Source organism: Heteronotia binoei, chromosome 21 (assembly GCF_032191835.1).
Source record: "Heteronotia binoei isolate CCM8104 ecotype False Entrance Well chromosome 21, APGP_CSIRO_Hbin_v1, whole genome shotgun sequence".
In the NCBI taxonomy this organism is placed as follows: Eukaryota; Metazoa; Chordata; class Lepidosauria; order Squamata; family Gekkonidae; genus Heteronotia; species Heteronotia binoei.
In genome coordinates this window covers 19,712,424-19,736,812 of record NC_083243.1, presented here as the reverse complement: position 1 = coordinate 19,736,812, position 24,389 = coordinate 19,712,424, and the positions used below count along the sequence as shown (strand labels likewise).

At 46.5% G+C, this 24,389-nt stretch overlaps 1 protein-coding gene across 1 annotated transcript in view; it reads right to left on the bottom strand.

The window, feature by feature from the left end:
• MTHFD1 (methylenetetrahydrofolate dehydrogenase, cyclohydrolase and formyltetrahydrofolate synthetase 1) overlaps nt 1-24,389 on the bottom strand; it is a 126,081-nt gene that overhangs the window by 38,514 nt on the left and 63,178 nt on the right. The window contains exons 13-22 of the mRNA XM_060262112.1: nt 23,635-23,681; nt 21,048-21,155; nt 20,595-20,669; nt 18,289-18,391; nt 13,705-13,781; nt 11,564-11,704; nt 11,054-11,122; nt 7,100-7,211; nt 5,180-5,319; nt 584-625 (exon numbers count right to left, since the gene is read on the bottom strand). Of these exons, the coding sequence (XP_060118095.1) occupies nt 584-625; nt 5,180-5,319; nt 7,100-7,211; nt 11,054-11,122; nt 11,564-11,704; nt 13,705-13,781; nt 18,289-18,391; nt 20,595-20,669; nt 21,048-21,155; nt 23,635-23,681 (914 nt within the window). The remainder of the gene's footprint in view (nt 1-583; nt 626-5,179; nt 5,320-7,099; nt 7,212-11,053; nt 11,123-11,563; nt 11,705-13,704; nt 13,782-18,288; nt 18,392-20,594; nt 20,670-21,047; nt 21,156-23,634; nt 23,682-24,389) is intronic.

Genomic DNA, 24,389 nt, shown 5'->3' with positions numbered 1-24,389 from the left:
CTCACCTCCTGCTTAGGGAGGAACGATTCTCCACCCTCACCCCCATTTAGTTCAACACCTGGTCCTTTCTTAAGACCCGGAGAAGGCTGAGGCCCTGCTATATGAAAGCAAAACCCAACAAATGGCATCAATTAAAGCAATTAAAAACTAATAAACAGCATCAATTCAAAGTCCGTTGTAGCAAAATAAAACCAAAATCCAGTGGCATCTTGACAACTAACATTTATTTCAATACAAGCTTTTGTGGTTCAAGGCCCACTTGTATCTATCTGTCTAAGTGGGCTGGGATTAGGGTTGCCAGCTCCAGGCTGGGAAATACCTGGAGATTTTGAGGGCGGAGCCTGGAATGGGCGGGGTTTGGGAAAGGGAGGGGCTTCAATAGAATATAATGATGGAATCCGTCCATTTTTAGGGGAACTGATCTTTGTTGCCCAGAGAATAACTGTAATCCCAGGATATCTCCAGGCACCACTTGGAGGTTGGTGATCTAGCTGTGACCCAGGAAAGCTATACTGAAATACATGTAGTTAGTTGTTAAGATGCTGCCAAATTTTTCTTTCCACTAAAAGAAAGCCATTTTTACCTCTTCTGTGTATTCTTTTGGCAAGGGGACTCCAGCTGTGACCTGCAAAGAGCAAGAAAAGGGTATTAACCGTGCGCGTGAACGTAAGAACATAGGAGAAGCCACGTTGGGTCAGGCCAATGGCCTACCCAGTTCAACACTGTGTCACATGAGTGGCCAAACTCAGGGGTCATTGGAAGGTCACCAGCAGGGCCAGAACTCCGAAAGCCCTCATACTCTTGCCCCCCAAAGCACCAAGAATACAGAGCATCACTGCTCGACATAAGAACGTAAGAGAAGCCATGTTGGGTCAGGCCAGTGGCCTCTCCAGTCCAACACTCTGTGTCATACAGTGGCCAAAAATCAGGTGCCATCAGGAGGCCCACCAGCGGGACCAGAATTCCAGAAGCCCTCCCATAGTTTTCCCACAAGCACCAAGAATACACAGCATCACTGCCCGAAGAGAACCAGTGCAGTGTAGTGGTTAAAAGCAGCAGACTCTAATCTGGAGAACTGGGTTCAATTCCACACTCCTCCACATGAAGCCAGCTGGGTGACCTTGGGTCATTCACAGCTCTCTCAGCCCCCAAAAAACAAGTCTAGCTCATGTGACCTAGTGGTGCATAATGTGAAAAAGAAATTGCACTTCAGACAGCCAGACAATCTTAGGATCTCCTGGCTATACCTCATGCAAGACATAACAAGAACGACAATTATTATTATCAGGGGTCATTTTATAGGAAAAAAGGTGGTGGAGCTCATCCAGGGATTGTTATGCAGCTGCACCTACTATTCAATGGACAATGTAGGTGGGGAGGAGGAGGGAACCCTCAGAAAGGATCAGGAGCTGCGCTTCTGTGAGCTCCTGCTGATAAGAACATAAGAGAAGCCATGTTAGATCAGGCCAATGGCCCACCCAGTCCAACACTCTGTGTCACACAGTGTCAAAAAAAATTATATATATATATATATACACACACACACTGTGGCTAATAGCCACTGATGGACCTCTGCTCCATATTTTTATCTAACCCCCTCTTGAAGATGGCTATGCTTGTGGCTGCCACCACCTCCTGTGTCAGTGAATTCCACATGTTAATCACCCTTTGGGTGAAGAAGTCCTTCCTTTTATCAAGAGTGGTTTACCATTAAGAACATAAGAGAAGCCATGTTGGATCAGGCCAATGGCCCATCCAGTCCAACACTCTGTGTCACACTTAAGAACATAAGAGAAGCCATGTTGGATCAGGCCAATGGCCCATCTAGTCCAACACTCTGTGTCACATAAGAGAAGCCATGTTGGATCAGGCCAATGGCCCATCCAGTCCAACACTCTGTGTCACACATAAGAACATAAGAGAAGCCATGTTAGTAATAGTATATATATATTATATATATATATATATATATATATATATATATTTATATATATATATATATATATATATATATATATATATATATATATATATATATATATATATATATATACACACACACACACACACACACACACACACACTGTGGCTAATAGCCACTAATGGACCTCTGCTCCATATTTTTATCTAACCCCCTCTTGAAGGTGGCTATGATTGTGGCTGCCATCACCTCCTGTGGCAGTGAATTCCACATGTTAATCACCCTTTGGGTGAAGAAGTACTTCCTTTTATCGGTTTTAAGACCTGATTTCAAGACCTGATTATTATTACTGCCCCAGACAGAGTGTGGGGAAAGGGGAGAGAATACATTTCTTCTGAATTGCAATTTGACTGCTCTCAGCAAACCTCCCTAGAAGGGGAGGGAAACGTGTGAAATCCCTGTACAAGGACACGAGGAGAGATTGTGCATTTGGGCTCAGCTGCATGCAAGCCCAAGCGCTTGGTACATATTAGCATAACAAACTCAACAGTAATTGTTTTCTGCTTGCTAATTTGCAAAGAGCTGTTCATAGCCTTGAGGGACGTGCCATAACTTTTCAGCACCTGAGAGACACACCAGACTGTGAAGAAGACTGCCAGTGATACATGGAAGATCTCATTAGCAAAGGATAGGTGGGCTAGGGACCCCACCCATAAGAAGAGTCTGTCCTCACTTGTCCCTTTACCCCATCATGTTTTAAGCTTTTTCAACCTCAGAAAACTAGTTTCCATGCTCAGAAAGGTTTTAAACACAGGAGTACTTTTGATTATGTGTTCTTAGGTGGTCCAGGGGTGGAATTCCAGCAGGAGCTCCTTTGCATATCAGGCCACACACCCCTGATGTTGCCAATCCTCCAAGGGCTTACAAAAAAGAGTCTCGAAAGCTCTTGGAGGTGTGTGGTCTAATATGCAAAGAAGCTTGTGCTAGAATTCCACCCCTAGGTGGTACGGTCAAATGAGGGGATTCTACCACGCTAAAGACAATAAGCTGCTCTGGTTTGAAGACATACAAGGCCACAAACACTACTACATTGCAGGAGTTCTAGTAGCCTATTGGGCTGCACACAGCAGTGAAAAGTCAAAGGCTTGGTGAGAGAACAAAGCAGCCGGATAAGAAAGGGTCACTTCCTTTGACGAATGTAGTGATTCCTGTCATTAGGACCGCTGTCCTTTTTTTGTGGGATAAACTGAGCTTTTCTTCAGAACATCGGCCTGGTTTTGAATCCAGCAAAACTGCAGGTCGCCATGTTAGTTGTCTGTGGCAGTAGAAAAGAGCCAGAGTTCAGTAGCACCCTAAAGGCTAACCCAATTTGTGACGAGGTAGGAGCTTTCACAAGTCACCATCAGGGCTGGCCCTCCCACTAGGCAAATTAGGCATTTGCCTAGGGTGCCGGGCTAGGGAGGACACCAAATTGGGCTCTCCCAGCTTGGGTGCCATGGAGAGGACGGCGGGTGGCAAGTCTGCCTGGGGCGCCACGCACCCAGCCCCGGTCACTACTCCCTTCTTCAAATACTTCTTCTGAAGATGTGCACAGTGACTCACGAAAGCTCCTACTCTGCCACAGATTTTGTTAGCCTTTAAGGTGCTCCTGGATTCTTGTTCTTTTCTAGATGGTTTCTGCATTTATTTCATTTACACCCAAGCCTTTCTCCCTTGTGAGGAAAAGCCCCCTACTTTTCATACATATGAACATCATGATCACCAGTATGGTTGCCAGGGTGCCTGGAGATTTGACTCTCACACATCTGCTCTAAGAAGTGGACTTTGCTTACAGTTTCTAAGGCTTATGTGGATACTATAAGCCTCAGCTTTGCATTCTACATCTCTGAAGAGCGTTAGCCAGAACTACAGACATGCTCCAGCTGCTCCTTGTGTGCCCAGTCTTGGCCACTGCAGTGGAAGAAGCCAGGCCACCATGTTTCCAGCCTGCCTCCATGGACCTAAGGCTAACAACAGCAGAATCCATCTTGCTTTCCTGACCCAAGCATACCCTGCCAGGCTGAACTCATTCCTTCTTAGTGGGAAAGTCACACGTACACACCCTAGCCTGCAAGCAACCCATTTACCTCATGAATGGATTAATAGCTCCACTGTTGATCCTAATTGCTCAGCAATACCAGAACAATAACTCTTGCCCAGGAAGAAGATGAGATAAGAGGAAGAACATCTCCTGTCTTCATCAAGTCTTTTGTCTTACCCGGGTGATACCTAGGCCAGTATTTGATTCCCTATTGTCACCTTCCCAGATAATCCCATTTAAACTTAAGTATCCAGCCATTCCCATTCTTACCCCAGTCTAACTCCTTGGAGCCGCCTCAGGCCATGTTGCAACTTGGAAATGTCCAGGTTCACAGGACTAAGGTGAAGTTCATTGGCCCAAACTGGCATCCAATTAGGTGTCAGCAGGAACTCACCATTGGCTCTGCTAATGTCCTGCCTCCTTGGTCATCATAGAGTCTCCCCCTGCTCCTCCCCAAGACCTCCCAGCACCTAAGGGGTCTAAGAGAGTCTATTTAACCTCTGACCCAACTCCACTCATGTGTGCATCTAACAGTATCCCAGTTCCACTGTCTAGATCCATCCCCAATTCTGGCCACAGTTTTGGGTCCATTTCCCCTGTCCTCTTATGTCGCCATTGGAAACCTTCCCTGAAGACGACGATGGTAAATATGACCCTGTTTGTCTACCCATATATGTTCCCCTATCAATCTATCTGTATTTCCTTAGACCTGTGTGAATGTGTGAGTGTTTTGTATTTTTACCTTGTATGAAAGAACTATTATTCTAAATAAATTACAATTGGTTTTTATTAAATTAGAGTCCAGTTAATTGAGCGGCACTCTCTGAATGGTTGAGCCTGGTATACATTGATAAAAAGATCCCTGTTTGAGCCAGGTGTCCATCAAACTAATTCCCCAACCTCGTTTTGAGGGCATTTGGCCTTACACCTTAAAGCAGCTTACATGCGGTTCTCCTCTCCTCCATTTTATCCTCAAAACAACCTTGTGAGGTAGGTTAGGTAGAGCGGGTTTGACTGGCCCAAGGTCACCCAGCAGGCTTCAATGGCAGAAGTGGGAATTGGAACTCGATCTCCCAGGTCCTGATCGAGCACTCTATCCACTACACCACCCTGGCTCTCACTGGATTATCCAGACTCAAAGAGCCAACAAGGGATGATCAGGATCACTCGGTGCTCACCGTGGGTCCTCCACCGTGCATTTTTAGAGCTCGGACGGTAGCAACCAAGACGGCCACATGGGGGTGGAGGCCAGAATACCGGCACTTGATGTCAAAGAACTTTTCCATGCCTATATCTGCTCCAAAGCCAGCTTCCGTCACTATGGGCAGAGCAAAAAAACATTATTACGTAAGACAAACACAGAAATCAAACTGTACGCCTTCTTCATTTCTGCACAGCACTATTGTTCTTTTTTTGTCCCAGTGTTATTTTCAGAATTATCCCTCCTTTTCTATTGAAGAGTCAGGGGAAGAGGGAGGGAAGGAGGAAGGAAAAGAGAAAGAAAGACAGGCAGAAAGGGAGGGAGAGAGAGAGAAAGAAAAGAAAAGAAAGAAAGAAAGAAAGAAAGAAAGAAAGAAAGAAAGAAAGAAAGAAAGAAAGAAAGAAAGAAAGAAAGAAAGAAAGAAGAAGAAAGAAAGAAAGAAAGAAAGAAAGAAAGAAAGAGGAAGGAGCAAGAGAAAGAGGAAAGAAAGAAAGAAAGAAAGAAAGAAAGAAAGAAAGAAAGAAAGAAAGAAAGAGGAAGGAGCAAGAGAAAGAGGAAAGAAAGAAAGAAAGAAAGAAAGAAAGAAAGAAAGAAAGAAAGAAAGAAAGAAAGAAAGAAAGAAAGAAAGAGGAAGGAGCAAGAGAAAGAGGAAAGAAAGAAAGAAAGAAAGAAAGAAAGAAAGAAAGAAAGAAAGAAAGAAAGAAAGAAAGAAAGAAAGAAAGAAAGAAAGAAAGAAAGAAAGAAAGAAAGAAAGAAGGAGGCCTAACAATTGCACAACTGAACAATACAATGGAAAATGCCTGAATGCTGGATGGACGACTGCAGCTAAAGCCCTACATCATAACAAGCTCATCATATTCCTAACAAAGGAAAACAAAAAACCCCCCAGAAACATGGATATCCAGGCTTCAGAACCCTTCCCCAACCTCTTCACACCCAGCATTTTTTAGTCTTCTTTTTTTGAAATCACCCCCTTCCTCAGAGGAACTCTGGGATGGACCTGGCCGTGCAAGCCAAATCCTATCCGGTTCCAGGGGATCAGAAAGACCCCCGCTGCTGCCTTGGCTTCCCCAGTCTCTGTCCCTTTAGGTGCAACAGTCTAGCAGAGGTGCAAAATGGTAAACCTTCTGCCCTGCTCTGTCCAAAGCCACATGCATAGCTCTGAAAGGCTCTCTGCTTGGGGTTCCAAGGCCTCCTCTCTCATCGCCTTTCCTCTTTGAAAGCTACCGTTTCACAGGCGGAGTTGTTGCCGGGTGCCTGCTCGCTATCAAGCTGCAGCTGACCTAAGGCGACCTCACAAGGCTTTCAAGGCAAGAGACAAACAAAGGTGGCTGGTCACTGCCTGCCTCTTCATATAGGGCCTATCGCTAGGCAAACTAGGCAATCGTCTAGGGCGCCAGCCTTCTAGAGGCGCCAAATTGGGTGCCCCTCCATGTGACTAGGTGAGGTTATCAGTGCATGGGTGGGGGGATGGCACCAGAAGTTAGCTTTGCCTAGGGTGCCAGTCATGTCTTCACAGCAACTTCACACTTCCTTGGTGGTCTCCTATCCAAGTACAAACCAGGGCTGACCTCCTGAGCTTCCAGGATCTGACAAGCAGGGGTGGAATTCTAGCAGGAGCTCCTTCGCCTATTAGGCCACGCCCCCTGATGTAGCCAATCCCCCAGGAGCTTACATAAAAGAGCCTTGTAAGCTCTTGGAGGATTGGCTACATCAGGGGGCTGCAGCCTAATTTGTCCTGCCAGGATTTCACCCCTGCTGACAAGATTGGTCTAGTGGACGGAACGCAATGCCGATTTTTGCAATACCAAAGTGATTTCTAGGGTGCAGCGCATTTTAACCTCCAGCGCGGAAAACAAAGCTAGTCAGAGGTCAACCGGAATTCCTCACAACTTACCCACAAACCCATCCTTGCCAACTAGTTTGAGGGCAATCTTGTCTGCCAGGACAGAAGAGTTCCCGTGAGCAATGTTGGCAAATGGACCAGCGTGGACGAACACTGGGTCACCCTGGCAGAGAAAAGAGACAGCAAAAACATGGTCAAATGAAGTAAGAAAAGCTGTTCCCAAACACTGTGAGAGCCTATATCAAGACCTCCCTGTGTAAGCTGACTAGGGAGAAGGGTCCAAGCTCTAGATCAGGGGTGTCAAACATGTGGCCCAGAGCTATATCAGGCCTCTGAGCAACTAGCTGTTATCTGTTTCCTTCTCCTCTCTCTCTTGTTTCCTTCCGCATAACAGCTTGCTTTGCCTGGCTTGCTCAATTGCACAGCACAAAACCTCTATTTTCTCCGTTTATTGAGACTCCTCCCTCGGGGAAGAAGGGAGAGCTTGTTTTGCCAGGCTCTCTCAATCACACTGTAGAGCTACTGAGCCAAGCCTCTCTTCCTTCTATTGGCTGAGGCTCTTCCCCCTCCTGGTCCCCTGGGGAAGGAAGGAAAGAGCCAAAGCTTCCTTTGCCCAGTTGCCTGGATCCCATGGGAGAGATACAAAGAAAGCAGCCTTAAGACCAGTGAGTACTAATGTTTTAAGCGTTTTAAGTTTTTGAAATTAATGTTTTAAGTTTTTTTTTTAAATCTTTAATTGTGTTTGCCTGTGTCCTTTATAAAGTCTATATCTCTGCTACATGGTGTTAACTTTTATGACATACATGGCCCAGCCTGACAAGGTCTCATTTATGTCAGATCTGGCCATGTGAGCACGCGGAGGAACTAATTTCACATATGTTCGTGGCAGATAAATTTGCAATTGCCCTTGTTTGGAAGCAACAAACTCCTCCCTTGAGACAGGCATGGTGGCTGAAACTATGGGATTATTTTGTTTTAGATAAACTCACCTATGACTTAGATCCTTGTTGCTCCTCCCAGACCACTTCCTCGGACTTTGGGTGTAAATGGCGTCCCTTTATTGATAAAGTCTCAAAAGACAGCAGAAACCCTAATGACTCACACCATGCTATATTAATGTCATGCCAACTACTGTTGTAATTAGTTTTTTAATGGTTAACATCATATGTATCCACTTCCTCACTATATATTGGTATATGCTATGCATCTGCTGATGTACTACCACCTTTGCACCTTGAACTTTATACCAATAAAGCTTTTCTATTAAAAAAAAAAAGATCTGGCCCTCATAACAAATAAGACTGACACCCCTGCTCTAGATCTAGTCTCCAACGTGGCATCCGTGGGTACCATGGAGCTTGCAGAGACCTTTTCTGGTGTCCACCAAGTCTCTTTAGAAAGCGGCTGGGGCCAGAGGGGGCTTTTGGCCAGCAAGCCTTTTGAATGGCTGTGCAGATTTTTAAAAAATGTTGCTTTGGCAGCAGCTACTACCATAGCGTCAGAGCTGGAAGAGAAGAAGAAGAAGAAGATATTGGATTTATATCCCGCCCTCCACTCCGAAGAGTCTCAGAGCGGCTCACAATCTCCTTTATCTTCCTCCCCCACAACAGACACCCTGTGAGGTAGATGAAGATATTGGATTTATATCCTGCCCTCCACTCCGAAGAATCTCAGAGCGGCTCACAATTTCCTTTACCTTCCTCCCCCACAACAGACACCTTGTGAGGTAGATGAAGATATTGGATTTATATCCTGCCCTCCACTCCAAAGAGTCTCAGAGTGGCTCACAATCTCCTTTACCTTCCTCCCCCACAACAGACACCCTGTGAGGTAGATGAAGATATTGGATTTATATCCCACCCTCCACTCCGAAGAGTCTCAGAGCGGCTCACAATCTCCTTTACCTTCCTCCCCCACAACAGACACCCTGTGAGGTAGATGAAGATATTGAATTTATATCCTGCCCTCCACTCCGAAGAGTCTCAGAGCGGCTCTCAATCTCCTTTACCTTCCCCTCCCCCACAACAGACACCCTGTGAGGTAGATGAAGATATTGGATTTATATCCCGCCCTCCACTCCGAAGAGTCTCAGAGTGGCTCACAATCTCCTTTACCTTCCTCCCCCACAACAAACACCCTGTGAGGTGGGTGGGGCTGGAGAGGGCTCTCACAGCAGCTGCCCTTTCAAGGACAACCTCTGCCAGAGCTATGGCTGACCCAAGGCCATTCCAGCAGGTGCAAGTGGAGGAGTGGGGAATCAAACCCGGTTCTCCCAGATAAGAGTCCACACACTTAACCACTACACCAAACAAGATGGCAATACAGGCCATCTAGTGCAACTCCCTGCTCAGTGCAGGACAAGCATCTTCACTGTGTGACTGAAGGTAAGCTGCGGCGGCCATTTTGTGGCCAGCCCCACCTTCCATGGCAGCCATTTTATGACTGTGCCTGCACCTTTCTTAAATCTTCGTTCGCAAAGTCAAGCCGAGAGAGAGAGAGAGAGACCGTGTGGCATCCAAATCCCAAAGATACCTGTGGGCTCGAAAAGGTTGGGGACCCCAGCTCTACATCCTGAGCATCGTAAGGACAAAAGAGGCCACTGTAGCAGAGCACAAAGGGCCAGAGCTTTCTGATCTATGAACGCACACATGAAGCTGGCCTGTATTAAGTATCAGCCCATTGAACCATCGAAGTCAGAATACTGTCTATGATGATGGGCACCAGCTCTCCAGGATCTCAGGCAAAGGTCTTTTATTTATTTATTTTATATAATTTATATTATAAAACAGCAATTGAAACCAATAAAAGTAGACAATACAATCTGGCGGCTCAGTTATTACCAGATCCTTTTGTTATTACCAGATCCTTTTAACTGGAGATGGACGGTGGCTCAGTGGTAGAACATCTGCTCGGTAAGCAAAAGATCCCAGGTTCAATCCTTAGCGTCTCCAACTAAAAAAAGTCCAGGCAAATAGGCGTGAAAAACCTCAGCTTGAGACCTTGGAGAGCCGCTGCCAGTCTGAGAAGACAAGACTGACTCTGAAGGAGCGTCATATATTCGTATGATCATATGAGATGCCGGGGACTGAACCGGGGATCTTCTGCATGCAAAGGTTAAACTCTACCATAAGAGTGTCAAACTCATTTGTTATGAGGGCCGGAACGGACATAAATGAGACCTTATCGGGCTGGGCTATGTGCATCATAAAATGTGATGCCAGGTAGTGGAGATACAAACTTTATAAAGGACACAGACAGACACAATTAAAGATTTTGTATCTCTCCCGTGTGATCGAGGGAACTGGGCAAAGGAAGCTCTGGCTCTTTCCCGCCATCTCCAGGGGATGAGGAGGGGCAGAACCTCAGCCAATAGAAGGAAGAGAGGCTCGGCTCAGTAGCTCTGCTCCCCTTCCTCCCCTAGGGAGGAGCCTAAGCCAATGGAGAAAATAGAGGCTTTGCTCTGTAGCTCCTGTGCAACTGAGCAAGCCTGGCAAAGCAAGCTGTGATGCAGAAGGAAGCAAGAGAGAGGGAGAAGGAAGCAAGCTTGCTCGCAGGCCTGATAGGAACCCTCTGGAATAAGATGGAATAGAAATAGTTTAAATAAATAAAAACTACAATTTCAGCCTGATTTCACAGATACATAAGATACATTTCACAGAATCACAAGAGCTGGAAGGGGCCATAAAGGCCATCTAATCCAATCCCTTGCTCAATGCAGGATCAGCCTAAAGCATCCCTGGCCATTTATTTTTGTCACCCTCTGGCAAATATTCTGATGCGCAGCCATCTGCCAACCAGTGTTCCCTCTAAGCTGAGCTAGCTCACAGATTTTTAGCCTCCAGCTCATACGTTTTTGTCTTAACTCAGGAAAACTGACCCCAGAGCACAATAATTGATGCAGGAGCTCACAGCTTTAATGCCAGTAGCTCACAAAAGTAGAATTTTTGCTCACAAGACTCTGCAGCTTAGAGGGAACATTGCTGCCAACATAAGCTATGCACCTACCTCCAAAGTCTGCATGAGGTTTGGTTTAATAGCATCTTTCATCAGAACCGTTAGAGCACCACTCACGCCCTGAAGGAAAGAAGGATGAACAGTTACTTCCACTGCCATTTCTGTCTAGGTCTTTATCTTTTTTATCTTCCTGTTTATTCAGAACTGCTTCTCTTCTTTAGGAGCACCTTCTGCAGCCACACAGGGGCCATCACAGACAAGGCCCCACCTCTGGTAGCTTTCACCAAACAGCGGAACTCCACGGGGAGGCCTTTTCAGATTCTCTCAGCACATGAGAAGGCTGAAGAGAGAACACACTCTTTAGGGTACTTGTCGGCTCTGATAATGTAGGTTTAAGCTGCCGAGCCTCCCATCCAAATTCAAGAGGCTTCATTGGATTTGTCCTACAAACTCAGAGCCAACGTGCTTGGGCCTAGAATCAGAGCTCTCACACTTCTTCGAGTCTACCCCTGCCAACTTTTATCCCAGATTTCCTTTCCAGCAAGATGATGGCCAACTTACCAGATCTTCAGTGGTTACTGGGACACCTTCTCTACTCGAAGCAACCACCATTTTGGCCAGCCGTCTCCTCATGTCTTCCAGGCTGTCCGAGAGCGCTAAAACGGCCATGATCTCACTGGCTACCGTGATGTCAAACTGGGTCTAAGGAGACACCGGAAGAGGCAGTGAAACAAAACTGAAGGGAGGGAAAGTATCTAGCAAAGGGTCAGGAACAGTTTCTCAAACAGTCTCAGGCAGGGCTTTTTTTGAGCAGAAACACACAGGAATGCAGTTCCAGCTGGCTTGGCACCAGGGGGTATCCTTTGATGGGGCTCCACTGATGCCCACGTCAAGGGTGAAGAGCTTGGGGGGTATTCCTGGATGTCTCTCTAACTATGAAGGCCCAGGTTACCACCACTGCCAGATCGGCCTTTTTCCATCTGAGGCGGGTTAGACAGTTGGTCCCATATCTCACCCCCCCATGACCTGGCCTCAGTGACCCATATGATGGTCACTTCCAGGCTAGATTATTGTAACTCTCTCTACGTGGGGCTGCCCTTGACCCTCCTCTGGAAACCCCAGCTGGTGCAGAACGCTGCTGCACGGATGTTGACTTCGTCACCTGTATGGGGCACGGATCCATCCTGTGCTGCGTGAACTGCACTAGCTACCCAATGAGTACCGGATCCGATTCAAGGTGTTGGTACTTACCTTTAAAGCCCTATATGGCCAGGGGACAGCATACCTTCAGGACCGCCTCTCCCTGTATGAGCCCCATAGGTCCTTATGATCAGCGCCCCAACAACTTTTGGTAATACCCGGCCCTAGAGACGTCCATCTGGCCTCGATGAGGGCCAGGGCTTTTTCAGCTTTGGCCCCTGCCTGGTGGAATGAGCTCCCCCTGGAGATCTGGGCCCTGCGGGATCTGCTTCAATTCTGCAGGGCCTGTAAAACAGCTCTTTCGCCAGGCTTTCAGCTGAGGCAGCGGGCGTCACTTGTTACCAGCCCCCCCCCCCCTCATTCCATTCCAGTGCTACAAGACCTGCTGGACCTGGAAAATAGGTCATATCTGTGAGGCGAAATCCACCATCTTAGTCTTTGCATTTTAGATTTTATATCTTTTAAATTGGCCTTCAACTCTTTTTACTAAGAACATAAAAGAAGCCATGTTGGATCAGGCCAATGGCCCATCCAGTCCAACACTCTGTGTCACACATAAGAACATAAGAGAAGCCATGTTGGATCAGGCCAATAGCCCATCCAGTCCATCACTCTGTGTCACACATAAGAACATAAGAGAAGCCATGTTGGATCAGGCCAATGGCCCATCCAGTCCAACACTCTGTGTCATACATAAGAACATAAGAGAAGCCATGTTGGATCAGGCCAATGGCCCATCCAGTCCAACACTCTGTGTCATACATAAGAACATAAGAGAAGCCATGTTGGATCAGGCCAATGGCCCATCCAGTCCAATGCTCTGAGTCACACATAAGAGAAGCCATGTTGGATCAGGCCAATGGCCCATCCAGTCCAACACTCTGTATCACACAGTGGCCAAAAAAAAAAAGAATATATATATATAAACACATATATAAACACACTGTGGCTAATAGCCACTGATGGACCTCTGCTCCATATTTTTATCCAATCCCCTCTTAAAGCTGGCTATGCTTGTAGCCACCACCACCTCCTGTGGCAGTGAATTCCACACGTTAATCACCCTTTGGGTGAAGAAGTTCTTCCTTTTATCTGTTTTAACCCAATTGCTCAGCAATTTCATCGAATGCCCATGACTTCTTGAATTGTGAGAAAGGGAGAAAAGTACTTCTTTCTCTACTTTCTCCATCCCTTGCATTATCTTGTAAAATCTTGTACTGTTGACTGTTTTCATCATGTAACTTGCCCTGAGCCTGTTCTACAAGAAGGGCGGGCTAAAAAAAAAAATTGAATAAAATAAATAAATAAATATGCATGTGAGTTCCTGCTGGGCTTTTTCTACAAAAAAAGGCCTGGTCTCGGCGGGGGGAACTCTTAGAAAACTTTGCTGAAGGCTAACAAAGTTGCCAAAGATATAAAAGGGGGGGGGGGGGAGGCCCTGTTCACAATTCTGTTTTTCTAAAAAGCAAAGAATCCCAAAGGCCAAACGCAAACTCACTCACCGTGCGGCTCTGCCCTTTCTCTGTTGGAGACTGGCCGATAGTGATCTTCCGCAGAAACCGGTCACTCGTGTCCAACACTGTTCAAGCAGAAAGGGGGAGAGAAAGAGAGAGAATGCATGAATGACAGAACCATTTAAAGGGAGAAACAGGAGCCATTTTGTACATGCACAGGGCAAGAGACGAACGTCTTAGCACTCCAAGGCGGAAGGAGTCACAGTTGACAAAAAGAACCCAAGCCATTTGCTCTTTCGAATCATCCAGGCGTGGGGAAAAAAAAGAAAAGAAATCTCACTCAGCAGAGCACGAACAAGCCTACGGACATTACCGGGGGGCCCAGGAGGCAACTGTGGGAAGTGTTCGATTTAATAATTCAGCGTTTTGAGGGCTTCAGCTAGCATGTTCTGTTTTTTAAAAAGGGATAAAACAAGAATGTTCCCCCCCTGCCCCCAATAGTTCTTAGGACTATGAATATGTGGGCAATGAGAAGAAAAACTTTAGAGCCTCATGAGAGACGTCAACCAAGCAGATGAATGTGGGAAAAGCTTTCTGGAACAGTGGCAAGCAAGCCACAGAGATCCAGAACACTTAAGCAGTCGCCTCCAGTTTCCCATTTTCTCTTCAAGCGCAGCTCTGTTCCCATCCAGTCTCATTAATCCAAATGAATGCTTAAACCGAAACAGGACTATATTTACTGGACTATATTTACATGCAGCACAGCCACCTCAGACAAGGGAGACTTGATTTCAAATCCACATTCTGCCATGAACACCACTGGGTAACCTTGGGCCAGTCAATGTCTTTTTGGTGGTCCGTGATATCCGTAAAACTCTACTCCCATTAATGCCACATTTCTTTTTTTTTCTTCCAGTTTCAAATTAAGAAGAAGAAAAAGACGACGACATTGGGTTTATATTCCGCCCTCCACTCAAAGTCTCAGAGCGGTTCACAATCTCCTTTTATCTTCTTCCCCCAACAAACACCCTGTGAGATGGGTGGGGCTGAGAGGATTCTCACAGCAGCTGCCCTTTCAAGGACAACCTCTGCCAGAGCTATGGCTGACTCACGGTCATTCCAGCAGGTGCAAGTGGAGGAGTGGGGAATCAAACCCAGTTCTCTCAGATAAGAGTCCGCGCACTTAACCAGATGGACCACCAGTCTGATCCAGCAGGCTCCCATGTTCTTATTAGGGGAAGGCCTCAGCCTCTCTGCCTTTTGTTGGCTGTCCAGAGGAACTGGTTGGCAACTGTGTCAGAGAGGATGCTGGACTAGATGGACCACTGGACTAATCCAGCAGGACTCTCACGTTCTTATCAGGGGAAGGCCTCAGCCTCAGCCCTGTTGTTAGCTGTCTCGAGGGACTGGTTGGCCACTGTATGAGGTGGATGATGGACTAGATGAACCACTGGTCTGATGCAACGGGTCCCTTTTTATGTTCTTAGTGGTCTTTCTTGAGGATAATGATCTTGGTTTCCGGTGGTGCTTCCTTGCACTGAAGAATCTTCTCTAGCCCCTTCATGGCTGCTCTCCCCAGTCTCAGCCTCCTGATATCAGTCTCCCTTTGTGCCGACGATGGAGGCAACCGTTACACCTTTCTAAAACCCAATGACTTCAACAAATTTAGAAGAGCGTCACTGTAGTTGGGACGCCTCACTTACACATGTTCCTGTTAGCTGAGCCTGTCTAGGATTCCAGAAGCTGTCGCTGCTTCTTATGGGATAAAATAAGACCGGGGCCCCTTAAGACAGGAAGAGCCAGGCTTTCAAAGAATACAGAAGATCATATGCATTTTAAGTCTCTTGAAAGGAAAACGCGACATCCCACCCTGCTGTCTCTTTTCTTTCAGTAAGCTCAAAAACAGCAGAAAGAGTCAAGCTTAAAAAGCTACACGGAGATCACAAATCGGCTCTTCTCAGCATGCTGCTGATTAACGGACAAGGTGAGGACTTCCAAACTGCCAAATGGATGCCTCAGTCTTGACAGTTAAGATTGCCATATCTAAGGATGGATCATTTCAGAAGGCAGCAGGAGAACAGCTGGATTCAAGTCCAGTAGCACCATAGGGAACAATCACATTTCCAGGGTGTAAGCCAAGGGTGGCCAAACTGTGCCTTGGGAGCCATATGTGGCTCTTTCATACATACTGTTTGGCTCTTGAAGTCCCCACTGCCCTGTCAGCTGGCTTGAAGAAGGCATTTCTCTCTTCAAATTACTTCTCCAACCCAAGCCAGCAGTGGCCTGGAGAATGCATTTAAAGTTGATTTCTTTCCACCTCTCCCTCCCATCTATTTGCCTGCCTTCCTTCCTTCCTTCCTTCCTTCCTTCCTTCCTTCCTTCCTTCCTTCCTTCCTTCCTTCCTTCCTTCCTTCCTTCCTTCCTTCCTTCCTACCAACATCTGATGTTCATGTCATGAGGCTCTCAACCATCTGAGGTTCATTCTATGTGGCACAGACTACACCAGTTTGGTGTAGTGGTTAACTGTGCAGACTCTTATCTGAGAGAACCGGGTTTGATTCCCCAATCTCCTCCCATTAATGCCACATTTCTTTTTTTCCTGAAATGGGCTTGGGTTACCATAGCTCTCAAAGAAGTTGTCCTTGAAAGGGCAGCTGCTGTGAGAGCTCTTGCAGCTCCACCCACCTCACAAGGAGTCTGTTTTGGGGGAATGAGATAAAGGAGATTGTAAGCCGCTCTGAGTCTCTGATTCAAAGAGAAGGGCAGGGTATAAATCTGCAGTCTTCTTCTCAATATTAAACAAGTTTGGCCACCCCCCTGTAAGCGTTCAAGAGTAAAATCTCCTTTGCCAAAAAACCTACTGCTTGCCAGCCGACCTATTTCCTCAAAGGCATCCAAAGACAAAAGGAAATACTAATTGACACAGAGAGCGATTAAAATATGGAATACACTGCTGGAAGATGAGGTGACGGCCACAAGACTAAACAGTTTTCAGAGGGAATTAGATTCATGGAGGAGAAGTCGATCATTGGCTCCTAGGCCTGGGGACTGAGGGGAACCTCCACATTCAGAGGCACTAATCCTCTCAATCCCAGGGCCTGGCGGCAACACTGGGAGAAGGCCTCAGCCTCTGTTCCTTATGGTTGGACCTCCAGGGCAATTTTGTTGGTTGCTGTGTGAGACAAACTGCAGGACTAGATGGTCCACTGGTCTGATTCAGCAGGAATCTTCTGTTATTTTATGTCCTTTTTTCAAGGGTTTCCTGGGTGATATTTTCTTTATTCTACCTTTCCCACCAAAATAAGATTCTTGGGGCAGCAAACAAAACAGCTTTTAAACGCCTATGTATAGAGAACAATTAGAATAAAATGCAGGCACACAGAGAGCTCAACAGCAAAATCTAATCAGGGCACCGTCTGAAAATTGGGCCAATTTGAGGATGCCAGACCAGAGCAGAATCTCATCTGAATCCTACTCAGGTCTATTCAACAGAGGTTATTCTCAGGAAAGTTTTCTTTCAACGGCACTGTTAGTAACTGAGGATGGTGATGGTTTAAGAAGAGCCCTGCTGGATCAGACCAGTGGTCCATCCAGTCCAGCATCCTGCCTCAAACAGTGGCCAACCAGTTCCTCTGGAGGGCCAATAACAGGGCATAGAGGCTGAGGCCTTCATAAGAACATCAGGAGAGCCCTGCTGGATCAGACCAGTGGTCCATCTAGTCCAGCATCCTGCCTCACACAGTAGCCAACCAGTTCCTCTGGAGGGGCAACAACAGGGCATAAAGGCTGAGGCCTTCATCAGAACATCAGAAGAGCCTTGCTGGATCAGACCAAATTGTCCATCTAGTCCAGCATCCTGTCTCACACAGCGGCCAACCAGTACCTCTGGAGGACAAACAACAGGGCAGAGAGGCCAAACTGTCCATCTAGTCCAGCATCCTGTCTCACACAGTGACCGACCGGTTCAAGGACAAAAAGGGCATAGAGGCCAAGGCCTTCGTCAGAAGAGCCCTGCTGGATCAAACCAGTGGTCCATCTAGTCCAGCATCCTGCCTTACACAGTTGTTTGTCCTTCCCCTGGAGGACAAACAACAGGGCACAGAGGCCGATGCCTTCATTAGAACATCAGAAGAGCCCTGCTGGATCAGACCAGTGGTCCGCTTAGCACAGCATCCTATTTCACACAGTGGCCAACCAGTTCCTCTGGAGGGCTAACAACAGGGCATAGAAGCCAAGGCCTACATAAGAACACAATAAGAGCTCTGCTGGATCAGGCCTGTCCATCTAGTCCAGCATCCTGCCTCACACAGAGGCCAGCCAGTTCCTCTGGAGGTCCAAAAATAGGGCATAGTTGCCATCACGACATCCCCCTAGCAGTGAAATCCGCAGACACCACCATCCTGTCCTTCCTTCCCACCACATCTGTTGTATTTCTCATGCAAAATAGTAGCTCCAGTACGTAATGTTGGAATGATTTGATTTCTGCACATGTACTCGTCCACCATCATTTAAAGTAGGTTTCTGTAACTGTCATGTACTTTCGACCTCTACCCAGAGTCAATGACCATAAAAGGCCTTTCAGTCCCCTGTCCTTTGAACATCTTTCAGGCTCAATTATATTTGCCTGGATACCTCTTGCCCATGTTATGCTCGCTGGATCAATATCCAGTCTCACAAATTTCTTTATCTCATCTGGCGTCAAATAGTCTGGGTCCGTTTTCTTAATATGTAATCTCTGGAGAGGAAAAGAAGAAAGGGGGGGAATGGGGAAAGAACAAAAAGAAAAGAGAGTTACAGGAAATGAACCTTTAAACAATCTCATCAGGGTATGTTCAGAGATAAAAACAAAGGGAGAGATGAATCTATTCCAGAGGATTAACATCTGGGCAGAAATCTAAAACAAGGCAGAATTTGCAGATGAAAACTTAAAATATGAGCTCTGTACACAAATTATAGTGAATGTATTACATCTGTTTGAAAGAAAGGATCAATGTGTATACTCTAAAAATAAAACAGGAGCCAATATAGGGTTTAAACTGTACATTTAGCTGTGCATGTATTGAAATAACGTAGGAGTTATGAAATAAATGTAAAAAGAAACTCAAGTGTATACTGCATTAATTGTATGGACATTCACTGTAATCTGAACAGGGTTTGTGGGTACACCATTTTTCTTTGTACACGTGAGTAATTCTTGTGTCACGCTCAACACATCTACAGCTGAATGCACAATTTGAACACTGCATTAATCCAGGTAAAAAAAAAAGGTAAAGGTAGTCCCCTGTGCAAGCACCAGTTGTTTCCGACTCTGGGGTGATGCTGCATCACATTTTCACAGCAGACTTTTTTAACGGGGTGATTTGCCATTGCCTTCCCCAGTCATCTACACTTTCCCCCCAGCAAGCTGGGTACTCATTTGACCGACCTCGAAAGGATGGAAGGCTGAGTCAACCTTGAGCCAGTTACCTGAACCCAGCTTCTGCCGGGATCAAACTCAGGTCATGAGCAGAGAGTTTGGACTGCAGTACTGCGGCTTTACCACTCTGCACCATGGGGCGGGGCTGCTATTTATCCAGGTACCAGCCTCCAATTTTTAAAGTTTATGAGCATTGACTCTTGGTTACAAAAAGATGTGCACATATACTTGCAGTATGCTTGTTCATGGTAAAACATAAAAAGAACTCATGTCTGTGCTGAAACTCCTGTTTTTCGTGGGTATGAGCGTTCCTTGTCGAAAACCAGCTACAGCAAATGTTCTTGGCCTTTGCCCTCCCCATATCAGCAGGCTGAACTATCAATAAATAAATAAATGGCAGGAATTTTTCCCCACCAGGTACCTCCATAGGGTCTGACATTATAGATCTGTTCTACTACTAGCAGCCATTTTTCCTGGCTCAAGAAAACCTTCCACTCATGCAAAATGGCTGCCACATCAGCATAGTGTCCTCAGGATCCAATCGCTTGGCAGCAGGAAAACCTTCCCCCACTAAAGTTCTCAAGAAGTAAGAGCAAGTGACAAAGGGCAGCTCTAGGAATCGCTGAAAACTCAACGGTAAAAACCACAAAGTTTCTGTAGGTTCCTAGAGCTACCCGGCAAATTACTTTGTCACTTGCTGTATAAACTGCTAGCAAATATCTGAGGTTACTTTAAAAAAAATTCTTGAGGTAATAGGTCCTGAGGGCAGGGAACTTCACAGCCCCCGTGGGGGCTTGGCAGCCCTATATTTACTTCAGCATAACCCTTCTAGAACCTTAAATGTGCTTTTTACTGTTTTACATGCTGGATCAGACCAATGGTCCATCTAACCCCGCATCCTGTGTCTAACAGTGGCCAGCGAGAAACCACAGGGGGGTCCACAAACAGGGCCTGTAGACAATAGCCATCCCCTGCTGACCGCTCCCCAGTATCTCACCATTAGAGATATTCTGCCATTGAATTTGCAGACCCCATTCAGCTATCGTGCCCAACAACCAGGGGTGGAATTCTAGTAGGAGCTCCTTTGCATATTAGGCCACACCCCCTAATGTAGCCCACCCTCCTGGAGCTTACAAGGCTCTTTTTTGTAAGCTCTTGGAGGATTGGCTACATCATGGGGGCATGGCCTAATATGCAAAGGAGCTCCTGCTGGAATTCCACCCTTGGTAACAACCAATGACAGATTCCTCCTTGTATCTCAACTGCACCTTCCGAGAAGGACTGTAATTTCTCCCTTTGTTGCTAAAGCAAAAAAAATACAGAATCCTGGCTCCCGGGTCAAGCTTTTATCTTGGTATCTGAACCACCGCGAGACTCAAATATTGTTCAGTCTGCTCCTGTATACTGCACAATCAAAATGCAGGGGTTTGCAAGAGATATCCAGCTCTGCACTTGAGGACATGACAGGAAGGCCCATCCCTGTCTTTGGGGGGGGCGGAGTTAGAGGGAGCTACATGTTTACCTGCAGCCTCCGGATCTGGATATCAGAAAACTTCCTGGCACCGTTGATCAAAGGAACCAAGCGAGAGTAAAGAGCCTGGGAAAACAAGGGGTCCGTTTAGCAGTTACAGGGAACCCAATACGTTCTGATTAAACCATCATCATACAGAAGAAGGTGATATTGGATTTATACCACGCCCTACACTCTGAATCTCAGAGTGGCTTACAGTCTCCTTTAGCTTCCTCCCCCACAACAGACACCCTGTGAGGTGGGTGGGGCTGAGAGAGCTCTGACAGAAGCTGCCCTTTCAAGAACAACTCCTACGAGAGCGATGGCTGACCCAAGGTCATTCCAGCAGCTGCATGTGGAAGAGCGGGGAATCAAACCCGCTTCTCCTAGATAAGAATCCGCGCACTTAACCACAACACCATACAGCACATACAAGGGAGGAAGGACAAGTGGAATTGTGTTTACCTGATCTGATTGTGTCGCTTCATGAAAAATGCGGGCATCAATGGCGGCAGCCACCAGGTTATTGGCCGCCGTAATGGCATGAATGTCCCCAGTGAGATGGAGATTGAACTAGAGGGAGAAAGGAAGAAGGGGATCAGAGAAGAAGGCGTATGTCAACAATTATCCCTTTCCCAAATCTCATTAAGTCCCTGAGCCAGGACTGTCAGCAGTAGAGAGATATATTAATAGCAGAGGGCCTGGAGGCGAGGTGGAAAATTGCTCTGCGTGTGTCATATCTAATGGAGAAAGCGAGGGAGAGCAAAGCCCTCCTCCTCACTGATGTCATCTGGCAAAACTTCCAGAAATTTGAACATACATGACTGAAGAAAAATACTTCTCTTTCCCAGACTGGACCTGGGGCACAGATGTCACACAGTAGCCAAAACCCAGATGCCATCAGGAAGTCCACCAGTGGGCCAGAACTCCAGAAGTCCTCCCACTCTTGACCCCTCCACCAGCACCAAAAAGACAGAGCATCACAGCCCCAGACAGAGTGTTCTATCTATACCAGGGGTGTCAAACATGCCGTCCGGGGGCCGAATCAGGCCCCCGGAGGGCTCCTATCAGGCCCTTGAGCAACTGGCTCTTGTCTGCTTCCTTCTGTATCTCAATTTGCTTTGCAAGGCTTGCTCAATTGCGCAGGAGCTACAAAGCAAAACCTCGATTTTCTCCATTGGCTGAGGCTCATCCCCCTCCTGGTCCCCTGGGGAGGGAGGGAAAGAACCAGGGCTCCCGTTACCCAGTTCCCTGGATCCCATGGGAGAAATACAAAGAAAGCACCTTTAAGACCAAAAAGTGCTAATGTTTTAAGCATGTTTTTAGGGGGTTTTTTAAAAAAAATCTTTAGTTGTGTTTGTCTGTGTGCTTTAAAAAGTTTATATCTCTGCTACCTAACCTTAAAATAGATACACACATGGCACCGCCCTACAAGGTCTCATTTATGTTAGATCCGGCCCTCATAACAAATGAGTTCGATTCCCCTGATCTACACCTTCTAGCTAATAGCCACTCATGGACCTCTGCTCTTAAGGATGTAAGAGCAGCCATGTTGGATCAGGACAATGGTCCATTCTGTCCAACACTCTGTGTCACACAGTAGCCTAAAACCCAGGTGCCATCAGGAGGTCCATCCGTGGGGTCAGAAGATCCATTTCCAAGATTCATGTCCACAAGGTCACATGGTTACCCTTAGCCAAGTGGAGGCCCTTTTGCCTATCCCAAGATCCTATCATATCCATCAGGAGAACATGTGGGTTCTAATGTTCCCTCTAAGCTGCAGCATCCCGTGAGCAAAAATTCCACTTTGTGAGCTACTGACACTAAAGTTGTGAGCGACTGCATAAATTAGTGTGCTCCGGGGTCATCCTTCCTGAGCAAAGACAAAAATGTGTGAGCTGGAGGCTAAAAATCTGTGAGCTAGCTCATGCTAACTCAGCTTAGAGCAGGGGTGTCGAACTCAATTGCTATGAGGGTCGGATCTGACATAAATGAGACCTTGTACGGCCGGGTCATGTTGGACTGGGCCATGCGTGTACCTATTTAAGATTAGGTAGCAGAGATATAAACTTTTTGAAAGACACAGACAAACACGACTAAAGATTTTTAAAAAACAACAACCTTAAAATAAAATATGCTTAAAACATTAGCACTTGTTGGTCTTAAGGGTGCTTTCTTTGTATTTCTCCCATGGGATCCAGGGAACTGGGCAAGGGAAGCTCTGGCTCTTTCCGTCTCTCCCCAGAAGACCTGGAGGCAGAGGAGCCTCAACCAATAGAGAAAATCGAGGTTTTTGCTCTGTAGCTCCTGTGCAATTGAGCAAGCCTTGCAAAGCAAGCTGAGATGCAGAAGGAAGCAAGAGAGAGGGAGAAGGAAGCAGACAAGAGCCAGTTGCTCAGGGCCTGCAGGCCACATATTTTACACCCCTGGCTTAGAGGGAACACTGGTTGTGGGTCCTTCCCATCCAATTACACGGGTCCTTCCCATCCAATCACCACCTTCCCTCACCAGGCAATGATCATGTGGAAAGCAACTGGACACTTCCATTTGGTTCTGGTATTCATGTGCATACTATAAGTTGCACCGAATATTGCCCCAGGACAGTAGCTTCCACATAGCTGTGTGAAAATGGCGAGCCAGTCCTCTTCTTTTTGGCGCTTTCTCATTCTCAAGAACAATCACATGAACAAGCCAGAGACACCAGGACAAGTTTTCATACAGGAAACCAAATAAGATTAACAACAAAGTTTGAGTCCAGTGACCAAAAAAGTTTTATTTTGAGCATAAGCTTTCGTGGGCATTATGCTTCTTCAGAAACTGTTGGAGTCCAGTTTAATGTTTAAGACCAACAAAGTTTTATTCGGGGTACAACCTTTCGTGTGCAAGCATGTATCTGAAGAATTGTGAATGCCCACGAAAGCTTATACCCCGAATTAAGCTTTGCTGGTCTTAAAGGCGCCGCTGGACTCAAACTTTGTTCTGCTGCTTCAGACCAACACGGCCGCCCACCTGAATCTTAACAAGATTTGAATGAATAAAATCAGAACCTTACCTCCTCCATAGGAACAACCTGAGAATAGCCCCCTCCAGCGGCACCTCCTGCAAGAACGGGGAACAGGAAAGTTATCATGCATTAGAAGAGTGCCAAAACGTTAAGCGTGTCTGCATCAAACGAACACCCCCTACTTACTGAGGGTCCCAAAGGAAAGATATGTCCTTTCAGGGGTTGAATTCTGAGTACTGACTTTGATGGTCAAATGGGCTGATTCAGTATTAAGCAGCTTCATGCGTTGGGGAAGGAGACATTAGACCAACTAGCCTTGACAGTCCAGTTACAGCTCTAGGATTCCACTAGATTGTGACAAGAATTCAAAAGGATAGCTAGCTCAAAGGGTCTTCCACGAAGACCGATCTTATGGCAAAAGGCAATGTGCAGAAAGACAAATAGGGGAAATAGCTTCAAAATGTCTAGGGAGAGAAGCAGCAACTGCTAGTTTGTAGAGCCAGTGTGGTGTAGTGATTAAGTGTGCAGACTCTTATCTGAAATAACTGGGTTTGATTCCCCCACTCCTCCACTTGCAGCTGCTGGAATGGCCCTGGGTTAGTCAGAGCTCTCGCAGAGCTGTCCTTGAAAGGGTGGCTTCTGGGAGAGCTCTCTCAGCCCCACTCACCTCACAGGGTGTCTGTTGAGGGAGAGGAAGGTAAAGGAGATTGTGAGCCGCTCTGAGACTCAGAGTAGAGGGCAGGATATAAATCCAAAATTTTCTCCTCCTCCTCCTTCTAATACAGCCACCAAAGATAGAAGCA